General features: G+C 37.6%; 1 protein-coding gene across 1 annotated transcript; it reads right to left on the bottom strand.

Annotated features, from left to right (window-relative positions):
- Positions 1-8,173: 8,173 nt before the first annotated feature.
- On the bottom strand, positions 8,174-13,624 carry LOC119557537 (branched-chain-amino-acid aminotransferase, cytosolic). The gene is made up of 6 exons (XM_037870309.1): positions 13,290-13,624; positions 11,333-11,758; positions 10,354-10,584; positions 9,981-10,287; positions 9,183-9,337; positions 8,174-9,112 (listed from the first exon to the last, which is right to left on the bottom strand). The coding sequence occupies exons 1-6, from the start codon at positions 13,317-13,319 to the stop codon at positions 8,924-8,926; spliced, it is 1,338 nt and encodes a 445-aa protein (XP_037726237.1). The 5' UTR covers positions 13,320-13,624; the 3' UTR covers positions 8,174-8,923.
- Positions 13,625-18,504: the final 4,880 nt, after the last annotated feature.

Here is an 18,504-nt window from a genome sequence, read left to right as displayed (position 1 = left end):
TGTATCAATAGATGCCAGGTCTTGCCAAGAAGGACATGAGCTTTCTTAAAAAAGCATAGCAATATTTATTTTCAAGATGAGATCAATTGCTTGGTTCCGAGCCGTTGGTACATTTCCTCATAACGGCGCCATTACAGTTTAAATGCATTTGGTTCTAAAAAAAATCACGAAACGCAAAGTACAAAAATCACCTAGGCTTGTAAAAAATACTGAATAAAACTCTGAAATACAGAAACGAATTGCGTGTGCGGTACCATTTTCCGCTGCAGCGAGTTGTAGCGACTATATTCCGTCTTTTTTCTACACGTGTATTTCTAATGATTGTCTAATAGGGTATAACTTGTGAACAAATCCTGGCGTCACTGTTACCCATAATAGTCCCTATTCAATTTTCACTACGCTTGCCTGAATGGAAATCTCATTTCTTTATCAACTTGCTAATAGCAATGAAATAATCATTTGGCGCTGAAATCATTATACATGCTAGCGTTCAAATTGTATTTAGCGGCCATGTGCAGAGGTATAAAATCAAAAATCACAATTAGTGTATCGATATCACAGTTTAAACCGTTTTTGGTATAACTTTCCGTATACAGGATTTAGAGCGTAGCAAATGAACGGGCATACTTCGTCGTCAGACTTCAGTCTTGATTTGGCCCAGTCTGGATAGGTACAGGTCAAGACTCATAAGCTATTGTAATGATAATTAGCCAGCAAAAATATTGACTTCTGAAGCTGCAATTAAAAACTTCACGGGAGAACGATCGTTCCATTCCCATTTTTCTTTTTTGGGTTGTATATTAAATTCTTTTTCTTCTTAAATTTCGTTATAAGTACAATTACTTAATTTTACAGAGGCACAATAGAACGGACGTTCTTTTTCCCCTGTCTTATTATTTTTATGTGAAATCTATATTTGATTAATTTTCGGTGCAGTATATTAATTGTTTGAATTGTCGAAGTAATCATGCTGGTATTTAGCGATGCTCACGCGTAGTTCTGGTAAGTCCGAGCTGGTTGTTTTTAACCAATGACTTCGCATCACAGCACTCTGTGTTGCATCCTTTTAAAGAGCAGACTTGAAGAGTGCAGCTGCTTTTAGTTTGGCCATCGCCTGGACTTGAGCTGGACGACACAGTCGATGACGATCTGCAATCGGTAGAATCCATGACCTTTTCGATGGCGTTTAACAGTAAATTGTTTGAGAACTAATAAAATTTTGCCACATTGGTGCTGGATGTAAACTTTCAAACTCTTCAAGTCAGAAAATGGGAACTTAAATATCCCCAACATCTTAAAAAAAATAAATAACGAAATAAATCTGTGTTTCATTTTGAGGAGCAGACTTGCAGAGTGCAGCTGCTTTTAGTTTGGCCATCGCCTGGACTTGAGCTGGACGACACTGTCGATGACGATCTGCAATCGTTAGAATCCATGACCTTTTCGATGGCGTTTTAACAGTAAATTTCGATACATATTTGTTTTGAGAACTTATAAAATCTTTCCACATTGGTTCTCTATAGAAACTTTCAAACTCTTCAAGTCAGAAAATGGGAACTTAAATATCCCCAACAGCTTAAAAAAAATAAATAACGAAATAAATCTGTGTTTCATTTTGAGGAGCAGACTTGCAGAGTGCAGCTTATTTTAGTTTGGCCATCGCCTGGACTTGAGCTGGACGACACAATCGATGACGATCTGCAATCGTTAGAATCCATGACCTTTTCGATGGCGTTTTAACAGTAAATTTTGATACATATTTGTTTTGAGAACTTATAAAATCTTTCCACATTGGTTCTCTATAGAAACTTTCCAACTCTTCAAGTCAGAAAAGGTGAACTTAAATAAACCTCACCAACTTAATAAAAATAAATAACGAAATAAAAAAACCACGACCTTCAATACTTAAAGATTTTTTTGGGGATTGGTTATAGCAATAAAACCATTATCTACTCTTATGTGTTTTGAAATTTTAAATATGTCATGGCAACCTATAGAATCCGAGTAAACAAGTATATCGACTTCGGAATATAACATTTTTAATACAGCCAATAAAAAACGAGTATAAGACATCTCCAAATCAAATAAAAATAGAAATATTTTATGTATAAAAATATACATGTTTACTATCATTTCGAAGGTTGCTATGACTTATTTTAAATTTGACAACATATAGGAGCAGATACTAAAACTAAAAAAATGGTTTTGTTGCTATAACAAACCCAATAAAATATCCCCACGAAATCGCTTTAAACCGAAATTTAAGCATACAATATAAAAGATTCTACGAAAAATAAAATTTTTTTCCATTTCAGACTTGTCTTTTAGAGAAGGTTTTCCATCAGAGAAATTGTTAAAAATTAAGGAATTTAACTTCGTTGTAAAATTGCAATGACATGGGCAATGGTTCAAGATAGGGACTACTCTTTAGCAATTCCGTTATATAAATAGTGTGTCACCGCAATTATTTAAGATATATATATATTTAATGTAGGCCGCATAATTCAACATGTGTGTAAACATCGGTTCTTCGTATTCTAAGCTATATCGCGGAACCTGTATTTTGTGTTCGTGGGATTTTACCTTTATTTTTGGTATATTTCTCCATAATTATAGTCCCGATAACGGTTAATCGAAAATGGAAATGGAATTAGAGCTTAGCAGATAACGGGCATATCGTTTCGCCGGATTCCATTCTTGATTTGACTCAGCCATTAAATATTTTTGCTTGTGAAGCCTACACAGGAGTTCTGCCGTTTAATTTATATTTTTCTATTTTGTGTTCAATATGAAAACTTTTTTTCAGACTACGATGCAGAATTATTTCCCGAATTTTGCTGCGCTTCAGTCTTTCTATCCATATATAAAAGGGAATTAAATAGTACTAATAAAGGTCTGTTTTCTAGCTCATGTATTAAGTGCAAATGCGGTCTGCGATGTAATGGATTTGCCACCGCGTTGCCTATCGAAAAATTCAAAAAATACCAAAAATACTGCGTAGTGAAAATTGGGCTGTGCTATAATTTTTAACATTTTTTAATTAGGGCACACCCAACTCGATAACATTGCTAATACCACATTACATATCGGGCATATTTCTTCGCCAGACTTCAGTCTTGATTTGTGACTCAGTCTGGACAGGTCTCCTAAGCACTTTATTTAGTTTCCGCAGCCATTAAATATTTTCGCTTGCGCAGCTGTATTAAAGGACTACACAGGAGTACGGCCATTTAATTTATATTTTTCTTTTTTGGGTTTTATATCAACATCTTTTTTTTACAAATATTTTGTCATTAGTATAGTTACTTAATTTTTCTCTCGATAGTGTAATCGTTCGCAGCAATTTTAAAAGCTGTATGCGAACTGTTCCCCTGATATGCAGTCGCTAAATCTTAGTTCTCCAGCCATTCGGAATCTTATTAGCAGTATGCACGTTTAGTCACAGCAATTGGGATTCTCCTCGTTGCTTACAACCACTCCGTATCGCCGATCCTCCGGCTTCATTTTCGTGTACGGAGGACGGCTGTCGTCTCCCTCACAGCAATCAATGTCACATCCTTTCAAAGGGCAGACTTCACCTGCACTTTTAAACGTCTTTTGAATTCTTCGTTGGAGTTTTCGGAGATCTTTTTCCCGCATTGGTTCTGGATAAAAACTTTCAAATTCTTAAAGCCAAAAAAGTTGAACTTAAATAAATGATCGTTCAATTCATACATATCTTTTGTGGTTTTTCTATTTAATTCTTTTTTGTCCATTATTAATTTAATATAATATATAATAGCTCGCAACAATTTTAAAAGCAGCATTGAAACTGGTCCCCTAAAATTCCATTACTGAAGTGCAATGATCCTACTTCTCTCGATGGTGATAATTGTTCGCAGCAATTTTAATAGCTGCATAGGAACTGGTCCCCTGAAATACAGTCATTGAAGCGCAGTGATCCCACTTCTCCAACCATATGGAATCTGTTTAGCAATATGCCCGTGTAGTGCAGTGATTACGACTGCGTATCGCCGATCCTCCGGCTTCATTTTCGTGCACGGAGGACGGCTGTCGTCTACCTCACAGCAATCAATGTCACATCCTTTCAAAGGGCAGACTTGTAGAGTGCAGCTGCTTTCAGTTGGGCCATCACCTGCACTTTTAAACGTCTTTTGAATTTTTCGTTGGAGTTTTCGGAGATCTACTGTTTTTACTTCCGCTAGTTTTGTTTTTCAATAAATACATTTTTTTGCTCACTTCAGTAAGTTAATATATATGAGCCATTGTAGCGGCAGTTATGGCAAGCTGGCGATTTCCAGCCAATGTCTTCGCATATGACGGTTACGTAACTAATCTTCCCGCATTGGTTCTGGATAAAAACTTTCAAATTCTTAAAGCCAAAAAAGTTGAACTTAAATAAATGACCGTTCAATTCATACATATCTTTTGTGGTTTTTATACCCGTTACTCGTAGAGTAAAAGGGTATACTAGATTCGTCGGAAAGTATGTAACAGGCAAAAGGAAGCGTTTCCGACCCCATAAAGTATATATATTCTTGATCAGGATCACTAGCAGAGTCGATCTAGCCATGTCCGTCTGTCCGTCTGTCTGTCCGTCCGGATGAACGCTGAGATCTCGGAAACTATGAGAGCTAGGCTATTGAGATTTGGCGTGCAGATTTCTGAGCTTCTTACGCAGCGCAAGTTTGTTTCGGTAGAGTGCCACGCCCACTCTAACGCCCACAAACCGCCGAAAACTGTGGCTCCTACAGTTTTCATGCTAGAATAAAAATGTTAACTGAAATATGTTGTTCTTATCAATACCTATCGATTGACCCAAAAAAAGTTTGCCACGCCCACAACCCGCCCACAAACTTCAAAAAATCGTTGGTATGAACGCGGATATCTCGGAAACTATCAAAGATAGAGAATCGGGATCTCAGATTTAGATTTCGTAGCTTTGTACGCAGCGCAATTTTGTCACGCGAATATGCCACGCCCACTATAACGCCCACAAACCGCCCAAGCCTGTGGCGCCCACAATTGTTATGCTAGATGAAAAATTTTAGCTGAAATGTATTGATCTCGTCAGTACCTATCGATTCGCTTTGCTGCTTGCATATCTCCATTTCCCTTTGGTCCCTTAAGCTGAGTAACGGGTATCTGATAGTCAAGGTACTCGACTATAGCGTTCTTCCTTGTTTTATTTTGGGATCACCATTGGTTTTATATTTGGGATCACCATTGTTTTTATTGATTTATTGTTGAGATCTCCAGTTGTGTTAGTTTATTAGCATTAATTCCGGAAATAAGTGTTCTTGATTACTCGATGTATTAAACTCGTATATCCGACGTTGTGTTTGATAGCCTTTTGAATTACTCGTCCGTGGGATCTTGTTCTATTTAATTCTTTTTTGTCCATTGTTAATTTAATAGAATTTCATTAATTTTGGAAGAGCTCCCGCAACAGCGATAATAGCTCGCAACAATTTTAAAAGCAGCATTGAAACTGGTCCCCTAAAATACGATTACTGAAGTGCAATGATCCTACTTCTCTCGATGATGATAATTGTTCGCAGCAATTTTAATAGCTGCATAGGAACTGGTCCCCTGAAATACAGTGACTGAAGCGCAGTGATCCCACTTCTCCAACCATATGGAATCTGTTTAGCAATATGCACGTGTAGTGCAGTGATTACGACTGCGTATCGCCGATCCTCCGGCTTCATTTTCGTGCACGGAGGACGGCTGTCGTCTACCTCACAGCAATCAATGTCGCATCCTTTCAAAGAGCAGACTTGTATAGTGCAGCTGCTTAAAGTTGCGCCATTGCCTATACTAGAGCTTGACAACGATATTGACTTTGTCAAATCAGGCGTAACTCTGGTAGAGTTCTGTATTGTTTCCGGCGTTGCCGGATCTCTGAAATTCCCAAATTCGCTTTGCCCCAACAGGTTGTATCTGCACTCAGTGGCAATAAAACTTTTTTTTTCGATTTGACGATAGCAAAAGTTTAAAAATACTTCGCACACGCTTTTTATTTAATACTTATCAGTCCATTAAAAGCTAAAGCAAGAAAAGCCAGACCCCTAAAAATCGGTCACACCTAGTTTTACCAGTCTGGCATCTTTCAGCTGAGAATGAGAAAATGAATTTGGCTGTGTTGTATAAACAGCGTCTATTTTGATTGGACGCATTCAAGAATTCGTAAAACTCATATAAACTTAGTAAATGTCGTTCGAATAGGAAAATTGTCAAATATAATAACAAAAAGTATATCCTTGATTGATCGTCCCGAGAATCAAACAAACTTCACCTCAGCTTGCTGTCAAAAGTTCTGCTGCTGGAGGTGGGCAAAAGTGAAGACGGTGTTTTGGTATGTGCGGTGTGTGGTTTTATTTTTTGTAAATTTGTTGTCGGCCATTCATCACTAGAGAAGCTGACGTAATACTCGAGGAGGAATGGTAATTTTGCCTGCGCGACCAAGCCTGACAAGAACATACAATTTAAAAAAAATTTTTTTATTTTTACTTTTATAAATGTTGAAATTTTATTCTTAAGACTAGCACACTGCTAGCCAATTGGCAGCTTAATATAATCGGTTTTTACAAAAATACTACAATAATAAGTCCAAGCGTTACTTAGGGCAAGAAGTAGTTTCGTGATTTTTATTTTTTGATAATAATATTGAGGATGGTTATGTTGCTAGGTCAAAATTAGGTCCGGTAAGTCTTGAGGGTGGTGTCGTTTCAGTCTTCTTTTGACTCGGTTACTCGGATCAGCGCTGTTTATAGCAGCGATACATAGTTTTCTGGCTAGGCTAGGCTATATATTTTCGAGAAAGTTTCTGCAGCTTGTCTCCAAGCTTGGGCACATTGAGATCACGTTCGATGTCTTTGGTTCGCAGAAACCACGGAGCTCCAGAGATCCTTCGAAGTGTTTTCGCTTGCAAGGCCCGGATTTTGTTGAGGTTGGTTTTTGCTGCGATGCCGTAAACCTGGAGTCCACAGAAAAGTCTTGGCGCTAATATAGACTTATAAACTATTTTTTTTCAGTTAAAATCGTTGTTCTTGCATTTAACTTTAGGACCCACAGTTTTGGGCGGTTTGTGTGCGTCGGATATCAAACTTGCCCTGTTTACGAAGCTAAGAAAGTAAAGGCTTAGTATTCAACCTAACAAAAAGTCGTCCAAAACCAAAAACAATATATAAAAAAAACGTCACAAAAATGTTGTGTGTTAAGTTGAATACTAGGCCTAAATCTGAAATCCCAACCCAACAAATCACTGCGTTCACACAGACAGACGAAAAGCTAGATCGACTTGGATATTGATTCTGATTAAGAATATATATTCTTTATGGGGCCGGAAACGCTTTCTTTTATTTGCAATAGCAAATTTCCACAATTCCGTTGTTCAGTGTCAAAATTATTGAATATACTAACTAACTTTTTTTAACTTTTTAGATATCCGACTATTTAGCCGGAATTAAGACACAAAAACAAAATATGAAAAAAAATATTTTTCGGATAAAAAGAAGTCCTAGTATCTAGTTTTTTTTCCTACTTAATTAAACAGGTTCAATATCGGTAAGGCCGTAACCGTAACCGAATTTGTTATATCGGTGATAACCGTTAAAGCAAGTGATATCGATATTTGATTCGGTTTAAGTCCCTGATACTTATCCAACACTATCCCCCTGACATAGCGAATACACTCTCCTGATAGAGAATTCTTCCACCTGAAGTGCTAGCCACCTATTGGTGGAATAAGCGGAACGCCATCTGGTGGAGACTGTAAAGAAAATTGGCACTAGATGGCGCAACCCACTAGACTTCTGCATAAATGCGTAGGTGGAAAATCAACTACTTTGGAAAGTTTGAGGTTTTGCTGTTTAAAAATTAATAATTTCTATTTATACCATTTTAGTCACAATTTAATTCATGTAATCTGCAAGGGAAATACAAATTCGGATTGCCGAAATCAGCTTAAAAGTAAAATAATTTGATTTCCTCGTGCAATAAAATTTTGGAGCAAGGCGATGTTTTCTGGCGAGAAGGATCAGTTGCATTAAAATTGGATATTTAGTGGACAAATACCCAACTAATAGCCCTAAAAATAGCTAAACATGGTTTTAGTTCGTTTAACATCTTGGAATCCAAAATCTTGTTTATAAAAGTTTACACCACGCCATATTTTCACTACTTTTCATCGTTTATTCATCGCATGATTCGCTTAACTACTAGATTACAGGTATGGTATACAGCTTGATTCGGTTTAGGATCTACAGCCTAGGCCTAGGTTCTACTGACGGGTTCAGGTTCAGATTAGCTTTAGTCACAGCTCTCACTGCTCTCGTGCCGCTTTTACCTCCAAGAACGCTTCGATTTCGATCACTTACTGACTAATAAATGCATTTCGCCTCCGGTACGTTTTGAACGAATTCCACCCTACTTTTGGGGAATTCTTCATCTCCTCTCGATCTCCTTTTTCCTAATCTAAAATTTGTAGTTGGTAATTTTGCTTCGCTTACGATGCTGCTTGGAAGTAAAAGCGCAAAAAGACGATTCATAGCTTCAAGAAACATATACATTTACATAAGAAAAGGTAAAAATATAAAAAAAAAAATTAAGAAAACTATAAATAACATTGAACCAGTTGGAATTATGTACAATTTGAATTTCTGACATAAATAAATAAATATACATTTAAATGCAGCTTAAACGCATCGGCCCTCAACTTATCGTACTAAATTATGTATCTAATTCTATATATATAAATTGGTATATGCATGCATATAGCTAAATGCACAATAAACGAAACAAATTCGAGCACATCGGCAACCCACAAAGCACTTGTTAACTAAGTCCTACTAATACACGGTACGGGGAAGGGGATAAGGAAGGGATAACAGATGGGGGGGGGGGGGGGGGGGGGGGGCTCTTAGTCGATCACCACCGACCACGGGTGATCCACCCGACCGTACTGGATGTCGGTGAGCGTCTCGCGGATCAGCTCGTGAATGGGCTTCTCCTGCTCCATGGTGGGTATGTACAGATCCTGGCCCAGGTAGTTGATCCTGTTCACCGGACTGACCACGCACGCCGTTCCCGCACCGAAGAGCTCCAGTAGCTGTTGGGTTGGGAAGTTCAGATTAGTTGGTTCCTCGGAAGCTGACTTTTCCGTCTTCAGGATTACTTACCCTTCCCTGGTTGAGGAGGTCGCAGACCATGGGCATGGTGATCTTCGCCTCGCTCACCTTGAACTTGCCCCACTGACGGGTCATGTGCAGAATGGAGTCGCGGGTGATTCCGGGCAGGATCAGGCCACTCAGCGGTGGGGTCACCAGTTCTTGTTCTATAAATAGAAAAGGGGGACCATTAGGATATATCTATAATAGTAAGTTTAGAAACAAAAAACTAACGATTTTTTAAATTCTGATGACCCCTTTAAATGTGTATCATGTATTATGCTTATTAAGGTCCAAGAGATCAGTATAATCATCTTTTACTAACGCAACTGTATTTGTTTTCACAAAAAATACCTTGTATTATGCTTACTAAGGTCCAATATATCAGTAAGGGTTGAGTACACTGAGTTAATTGTATTTAATTTCACAAAACATATTATATATAATGCCTAATAGGTTCCAATAATTCAGTTTACTCATCATTTACTGAGCTAACTGTATTTAACTTCACTAAACATATCATATATTATGCTTATTAAGGTCCAATATATCAATAAATGTTGAGTACACTGAGTTAATTGTGAATAATTTTACCTAAAATATCATATATTATGCTTATTAAGGATGAGTGTACTCAACATTAACTGAATTAATTGTATTTAATTTCACAAGGAATATCATATATTATGCTTATTAGGGTCCAAAAGATTATTGAGCTCAGTATTTCCTATTTTATTTTCACAATAAAGGACACGTGACCCATCTTTAGTTAAGTAAACCTAGGATTCCCTTATGTATAAGTCAACCTACCTCCTTGATCGTTCACGTAGAACATGAAGATGTTCATGGTGCCCACTTCGGTCAGCTGGTGATCCTCGCCGTAGAGCCACAGAACCTGCTGTAGTCCCTTGGCCGCCGCCTCTTTCTGGACATTGATGGTGGGTGCATAGTTGGAGCCCATCTTGCGGTTACCAACGCCGCCTGGCCAGGCACGCACATGGCTGGGATCGGCCAGCAGGGAAACGGCTCCGTTGGAGCCCGTCTTGAAGTAGCTGCCCACTGGGCTGAGGATTGTGTAGAGCAGGGCCGAGTCCGAGGAAGCCACTCCCAGCGTGGGCTGTAAGTCGAAAAGAGTCCAAGTTAGCCACGTTAGCCGGTGATTATCCCAGTAAGCTATACTCACATCAATGCCGATCAGTGTGGGGCGGATGTACAAGCTGGCAGTGTTGGTGTGGGGAACCCACTCGGAGTCGATGGTCAGCAGGCGGGACAGGCACTGGACGAACTCCTTGCCCTCGAAGGTGGGCAAGCCGGATCGCTGGGCAGCCAGGTTCATGCGGTTCATGTTCATGTCCGGCCGGAAGATGCGGATCTTGCCGTCGACGCCCCGGTACGCCTTCATGCCCTCGAAGAGCTGCAATGGATCGAAAGGCATGGGATTGATAAGACAACATGGCACCATTGGCAACAGTCTGGCTTCGATTCGGATTCGGATTCTGATTCCCTACTATATACACTAAGTCGGATGACGTCAGTCCACGGGCCACGCGTGCGACTTGTTTACAGAGATTACGGGCTGGGGATTACGGGATTACAAGACGCTCTCAAGTCACGTATGTAAATACTCGCGAGTTCGAAAACAAAAAGTTTCTTGTGGTGGCTCTACTTAAGGTACTCAAAAGAAGAACTAACCAGCTAAGTTATGTAGGGTATTTAAAGGTGTCGAGTAATCTCAGAGTTTAAGAAATCGTAATACTTATTTTCTTAATATAAAATGAATTCCGAATTGTGTTGAACCTTTTCTAGAGCGTCTAAAATGTACATACCTTAACGGAAATGGTTACGTTATTTATTATTGGTTCTCAAAATTAAGACACTTCATTTAAGTTTTATATACATAATATGAAGACACTATTTTCTAAGAGTTTTATATGCTACTTTTGAGTAACCCTAGTTAAGATCCTCTGAACTAAAAAGGTTTATTAAAGAATTTATTCTGAAATCAAAACTAACTGCACGTTTCCAATTCGAATCCTTTTCATTGTTCTTTAAATAAATTGGCGCCCAACGTGGGTTTTTAAATATAGGGGAACCGAAAACAAATCTATGTTGTGTTTGATCTTAGGTTTAAGGACTTCGAACTTCTTGGGGACCCCGCTTACCTCAACGGCGTAGTGCAGGACCTTGGCGGCCGGATGCATGACTAGATTCTCCAGCGGCGTGATCTCGGGTCTCTGCCAACCGCCCAGGCTCTTGTGGTAGTAGATCTTGAGCATGTGGTCGGTGAAGAGGCGTCCGAAGCCCAGCTCCTCGTCGTTATCGGGCTTGGGCTGCAATTGCTCCGGGGCGGCCAGTCGAACGGAGAGCTGGGAGGCGCGGAATTGGTGACCCAGATTCTTGTCATGCTTGATGGGTTCCGGGGCACTGGTGTACTGGGCATCCACCGAGGCGGTGATCTGGAAGTCCGCCGACGACTTCTGTTGCTGCTGCAACTGGGCAGCCTGGGCCGCCTTTAGTGATTGGTTGCTGCATAGCCGGATCGACTGGGCGATGAAGCGGATCAGGCGGTGCTGGTTGCGGAAAATATCCTGAAAATATATAGCGAATACCAAGTTAGACACTTTATAAACAGGTACCAAGAAACTTATAAGATGTTGAGATAGGAAAACGGCAAATGGAAGTAGTTATATTAAAATAAAAAAGCTTGTTCTGTGGATATTTGACTTTAAGCTAATATTAAAATATCAATTTGAAAAAGGATTCCAAGCAACTATTCTTAAAAAAAGTTTTCCTTGATATACAATAAAATAACATTTCTTAAATCCTTGCCAAAAACAATGCAAAACTATATATTTTTTGTCTGTTAACCAACTCTTTAAAGAATTGTAAATTTTAAATTGTTGACTTTATCGTATAATCGTACCCAAAGTCTAGCCTAACCGCCATTGATAGTATGCTAATTTGGGTCTAGACCCTAACCGAAATCGTTGAACTGCCGAAAATGATTTGCACATTAATTAATTGTCAATTTGCAAGGCAGACGATCTTGTTTATTGTGCTTGGACTGATGTAACCCCGGTTATACGGTGTAGTCTACATTCCAGGTCAGACGAGAAGTCAGCAGTTTAGATTCGATTCCGGCTCTGCTTCGAGACAAGATTTAATCTTCAACCGTATATGTTATTTTATACGATTTTAATATACTTCAGCAGATGCCGTTCATCTCTCCTTGGCCGATGGCTGATGAAATCGGCCAAACTATCGACTAAGCCAAAAGCCGACAGCCGAAAGAAAAACGCCAAGTTGACATCGATGGTCGTCATTGCATCAGCCAAAAAAGCTGAAATACTTTGAAAACCCATAGCCACCAGCAGAGCACGTTTGAAAACTCGTTCGAAAATTGGACTACAAAAGACCCGAATATGTCGTCTACAAGTCTGCCTGTTTATATGGCTTATCGCTGATTTTCGAGTGAGGGGAGTGGGATGCGATAACAACAGGCCATAAATGTCCAAAATAAAGCATTAATGGGTTCTATTTATACATAAGTGGTCTGGAGAGCTGGGAGCGTGTCAGGTTGTTCGAAAATAGTCTATCTATATAAGAAAAGTCTGGAGATAGTCCATCCACCGGATGCCAGAGCAGTCAAACTATTCGTAGCCACAATTTTTTATTATAATTTAAACGAATTCCTATTTATAGATAAGGCAGAAAGCATATAGAACTAGAATTTTTGGAAACAACAAAATCGAATAAAAGAAATGTCAAAAAGCTTTGAAACCAGTTTTAAGTTGAAAGTTTAGAATTAAAAAATCGACTTAAAACAAGATGTTTTTAATGGTTCTATTTTTTTTAAGAAACCAAAGGATCTGCCAAATTTATAGGGGCTATAAAAATATTCCGAATTGACTATGTTGCTAGCTTGGCAAAATTTTCAAGTTGAAAGTTTAGAAATAAAAAATCGACTTAATGGTACTATATATTTTTTTAAGAAACCAAAAGATCTGCCAACTTTATAGGGGCCATAAAAATATTCCGAATTGAGTATGTTGCTAGCTTGGCAAAATTTTGATTTCTGGGCGGCGCTAGCGATAGTGATCAGAATTTTTGATTACAAACCTTAGCGTTAATTGCCATTTTGGTCGTCATCTTGTTGATAAAAGCGGTGGAACTTTCTTTCCCGTTTTTTTTTTTGTTAAATATCTTTGTATTTGGACTCTCTTTCTTTGCGAATCGCTCTTTCAGCGTCTCTTGCACTTGCACTTTGCCGCACTTGCGCGTACCGATAGATATTGTATTTCTTGGTTTTATTTTGCGAGAAAGGAACTGCACTTTGCACAGTAAAAAAATTGTTAAGCACACAGTTGTATTTATTTCGGTTATCGATTTGTACTTTCTTTTTCGGTTGGGCTTCTTTTCTTTTTAGCTCGATCTTTACGGCACGAAGTCTCTGCAAGAAATGAGCTGCCTCCGCTGATATAGTAATATATATAGCCGATCCACGGGATGTGTGTGTGTGTGTGTGTCCGAATCGTATGATTACCGTTGGAGCGCCATTTTAAGAGCATTGCGCAGGAATGACCGCTAAGAGAGCGGAAGAGAGGCGGAGTACACTGCGATAAGAATCATATATTTCGGTGTACATATATCAGTTAGCTGTATTTATTTAGCAACAGAATTATATACAAAGGTTGGAAAACAGATTGTCAGCCATTTTAATTATTTTATTATTAATAATAAATATTATAGGGGAGCTAATGACTGGCAAAATAATACAGCTGACATTTTGACCACTAACTATCACCTGTCTAAATAATCAAAATTAATATATTTACATACATGTAACCTTTGTTTTATAACCTTAAATAAAAATTAAATCATTTAGGGCAGATATAACATTTTTGTATATTTTATAAATTTTTTTAAACTTATTTTTTAGACGGCTATAGCCTAGAAACTGATTAGTTCGCAACACAGCCATCAAAGAATTATACAGAAATCCTTGGTTTTAAATTCAAGTAATTAACATTGTTGCTAAAACTGTATTTTCATATGGACACTGAACAAAAAGCATGTAAAGAACACTTAAAAAAAATATTATCAAATTATTAGAGCTTAAAATAAAAAGAAACGAATAAATTAAACGACCTGCAGTTCTTTAAGAGACCAACTTCATAGAAACAAATTGGAATAAAATTATATGTTAAATATTTTATAGAACTACATTTTGAGCAGTGTAGCAAAAACACAAGCTGCCGAAAATCGAATGATTTTTCGCTCCCTTAGCGAATCTCTTGATGAGACTTTTCGGGTTTTTACGATCGATCGATCGGCTCTACGTCTTGTTGCTGCCAAAAAAAAGGGGCTTTGGGGCGTTAAAGTTGTGGAGGGGGAGGGGGATACACCCCCCACGTACCCCCCATGGGCTGCGTACTTATTTGGGCGCAGCAATCGTCGATTTCAGCCGACATCGTGCTTTTATTTCTCGTTTTTTAGCTGCCTTCTTTTATTTTGTTCGCTTTTTTTTTTGCCTCGACAATTTCGGGCAATTATTTTCTGCTGATTTTTTTGCTTTTTTGACATATTTGCTTCGAGTTGAGTTTGGGATTTTTCGATGGCTTCTCTTCTGGTTCTAGTTCTTTGTTTGCGCCGCCCGATCGTGTATACTTTTCCATTTAATGTGAGTACACAACGATATGTGTGCATAGGTATCGGGTATATATATACGTAAGTATCTACATATCTGGTTTAGTTTGTATCTGAAAGATAGTTCTTGTTTATAAAGGTTATTTGTTTATAAAAGAATATCATTGGATTTTTAATATAATATATAATGGATTATAATATAAATAAATCTATATATTTTTATCTGGTTTGTATCTGAAAGATAGTTCTTGGTTTATAAAGGAATATAATTGGATTTTTAAATTAAATTAAACTTTATTTTACATTTTATAATAAACATAGTTATCTACATATCTGGTAACGTTTGTAGCTGAGAGATAGTTATTGATTTATAAAGGAATATCATTGGATTTTTAAGTTAAATAAATCTGTATATTTATCTGGTTTAGTTTGTATCTGAAAGATAGTTCTTGGTTTATAAAGGAATATCATTGGATTTTTAAATTTAATTAAACTTTATTTAACATTTTGTAATACATATATATATAGTTATCAACATATCTGGTAACGTTTGTATCCGAGAGATAGTTATTGGTTTATAAGGGAATATCATTGGATTTTTAAGTTAAATTAAACTTTACATTACATTTTGTAATTTCTATACAGGTAAGTATCTACATATGTATCTAGTTAAGTTTGTATCTGAAAGATAGTTCTTAGTCTTTATAGAAGTATTATTGGTTTTTAAAATTAAATTTAAGTTTATATCACATTTTTTTGGGGCTTTTTTAGGCAGAGAAGGTTTGTAAGCTTAAATTTGATAGAAAATCTGATTAATTTGCTGGACCTACAAATTTTTAAACGTTTAAAATCCTTTAACTTATACCATTTTTTAAAAAAATTATAGAAATTGAGCATTCAAAGTGATTAAAATAATTCAAAGGATTTAAGAGATCCTTAACTGCGTCTTTTTAGATTTTGTTTTGGAAAATTTGCATTATATGACGCACACATGGCATCAACATCAGGTACTTCCTCCTCCACTTCCTGCTACCTGGCCAGATTTCTTGTTCTTTTTTACCACGCAAAAAGATTGGATGGGAAATGTGGCAAACATGACGTGCACGTTTTTTATTTTCCTGTTTTCCTGCTCGTAGTTTCCCAACTGATAACGTTCCTCGGCTTTGGATCTGTTGTGCAGTGAGTGTTAAACAGATTGTGCAAAAAACACAGAGGTGAAATCCCTCTCTAATCCTGGCTGATGCAATATCTAAATTGACTACATCACGACTGATAAGAGAAGCCCGTGTTTTCTTAGGGGACTTTTCACGCCATGTGGCTGTAACTTAAGAGAGGGGCGATCTGGCGGAAGAGATGTGGTCAAAAAATATATACATGTGCGTATTACATGGCTCTCTTGATATAATTGTAATGCCAGATGCTTCTCGCTCGCTCTCGACTGGCTGATAAACAAATAAATTAGTGGCTTTCAATGTCAATGTACGCTCTACAGCGAGATAGTTGTCGATGGTCGATGGTCGATGGTGCTCAATCTCACTCGGTCACCCGGTGACCAGTTTTATATCTTTTTTTGGTTCCCTGGTCACTGGGTCATCCGGATATTCGTCTTTTTTGCGGGCGACCTTGTTGTAACACTTCATAAGGACCTGGACCTGTTTCCGTTTTTAGCCACATGTTCAAGGTAAAAATGTACATTGAAGAACATTTTTTTTCTCATCAAAATAGGATTTTTGTCGATTTTTAAAGATCTTATAAGCAAAATTTTTCAAAAATTCACAATACTAATTAAAAAAAATTTTTTTTCAACTTAAGAATCTTAAATAGTTTTTATCATAACTTTGAAACTCAGTTATTTTCTCTTAAAAAGATGGTAAAAATGGTCTAAAAAACCTTAAGCAAACCGATATTCTTTAAATAATGCACTTTCTTTCAATATTTTTTTTTAGCTTGTATGCAAGGTCTTAAACAAAATAATCTATGTACATTAAAAATATCGAAAACTGTGAGCAAAGTTAATTTTGCAATATTCCGAAAAGAAGATCCGAATTAATAATAAATCTCAAAAGTCAGTTGTGATAAATATAATAGAAAACCGCTTTATATGGCATGATAATTACAACTTTAGAATAACAAACCCAACTTATATGCGACAGATTTTTAAAAGTGGTCAACAACAACAGCAGAGTCTGGTAAAAAGAAAAACAGCATGATACAAAATGCGATTTCCAGCGAAATCCGCGTAACAAACAAGGCACCTTGCGTTCACTGAGAGAAAAAGAGTTGTTTTCGGTTTTGGGTTGGTTCGTTTGGAAATCACTTCCCAATCGGTTTATTACATTATAATTATCTGACCTGTAAAACGAGAGCACAAGTCATTGAACCGCCTTACATTGTGTTTGTGCACGATCAAGGACGCCTTCAAAATGTGAACGAGTGTGGGGTTTTGTATCTGTGAGATGTAGGGGTGTGTCCCGTATCTCGCTCTTTGTGTGTGAGTGTTTTGGAGGCCCGCTCGCTGAAACGGGCCCACTTTTCATACAGACACAGATACAGATACAAGCACAGATGCACAGATACAAACAGCAATGTGCAAAATAATAGTATTTGCAAGCTCCTGAAAGCCTATAGATTCAAAGCAGTTTCAAACTATAAGTTAAGAGTTTTATGTTAATTATAAAAAAATTAAGGAGAGTTTAAAAAAAAAAAAAATTAAGTCAATTTTGTTATAAAAAATTTAACACCCAAATATTGGATGATAGACTTAAATAATAAAGATTGTAGATACATATTTAAATTATTGTATGGTCCTATGACAACTATTAACTTGCAGTTAGCTGTATGTATCGTTATTGATCGCGTACCAAGCGGCGTATGCGCAATATTATCGCCTTAACCCATTGGTCACCTTTATTTTTGCCGGGCTTGGGTCGACTTGTTTTCGCCGTTGGCGTTACAATCATTCTGTTATTCTGTTATTGTTATTGTTTTGATGCCTTTCTGCGAGAAATTGTTTTCGTTACCTTGACGGCTGACGACCGCGTCATTCGAGCCCCTTGTTTTCTTGTGGCACTTTTTCCCATAAGATATTTCGTAAATATTTTCGAACTGTGTCGCATCGCAGTATTTATCCCACTGAACATCAGAATGCCAAGCGATTGGCAACAATTACGCACTCTCGCAAAAGGGAGCCTTCGGGGGGCCAGGGGCAGACCACCGATGACGTCAAATCAGAGCTCACAGTCGCCTTAATCGCGCCCAACTGTGTCGAGGTAATTGCAATTGGAATTGAATCGAATTCGATCACGCGTCGCTTCAATTCGATGCACAAATTCAAAACACAAAATACCCGTGGACTAAAGGGCTCTCAGGGTTCACAGACAACGGCGCAGTTCCAATCGGTCGCCCGTTATACAAGACTTAATATCCAAGTCTTGAGGATTCATCGAAGAATTTCTCATTCTACCGACTTAAACTATTTCCAATCACCTAGGACATCTTTTAAAACCAAATAATAAGGGGTTTGCTATTTAACTACATAAAACTTCTCTAGTTATTACACTGAAAAGAAACATGGGGATCAATTTTATATTCGCATAGAAATTTTAACAATTCAATAATTTATCATTGCTATCAAAGTTTTCTTATAACATGTCTAATTAATGGTTTCTCCTTCTGTAGAACAGTGTTT

This window comes from Drosophila subpulchrella, chromosome X (genome assembly GCF_014743375.2).
Source record: "Drosophila subpulchrella strain 33 F10 #4 breed RU33 chromosome X, RU_Dsub_v1.1 Primary Assembly, whole genome shotgun sequence".
Lineage (NCBI taxonomy): Eukaryota > Metazoa > Arthropoda > Insecta > Diptera > Drosophilidae > Drosophila > Drosophila subpulchrella.
The sequence above is the reverse complement of the archived record's forward strand: the minus strand, read 5'-3'. Positions and strand labels throughout refer to the sequence as shown.

Bases quoted from the DNA above. Each gene is read 5' to 3' on its own strand.
- LOC119557537 (XM_037870309.1), bottom strand. From the start codon at position 13,319: ATGACGACCAAAATGGCAATTAACGCTAAG. The intron at 10,585-11,332 runs GTAAGCGGGGTC...GATCCATTGCAG, and splicing joins TCCTGCACTACGCCGTTGAG to CTCTTCGAGGGCATGAAGGC. The intron at 9,113-9,182 runs GTAAGTAATCCT...CCAACCCAACAG, and splicing joins ACCTCCTCAACCAGGGAAGG to CTACTGGAGCTCTTCGGTGC.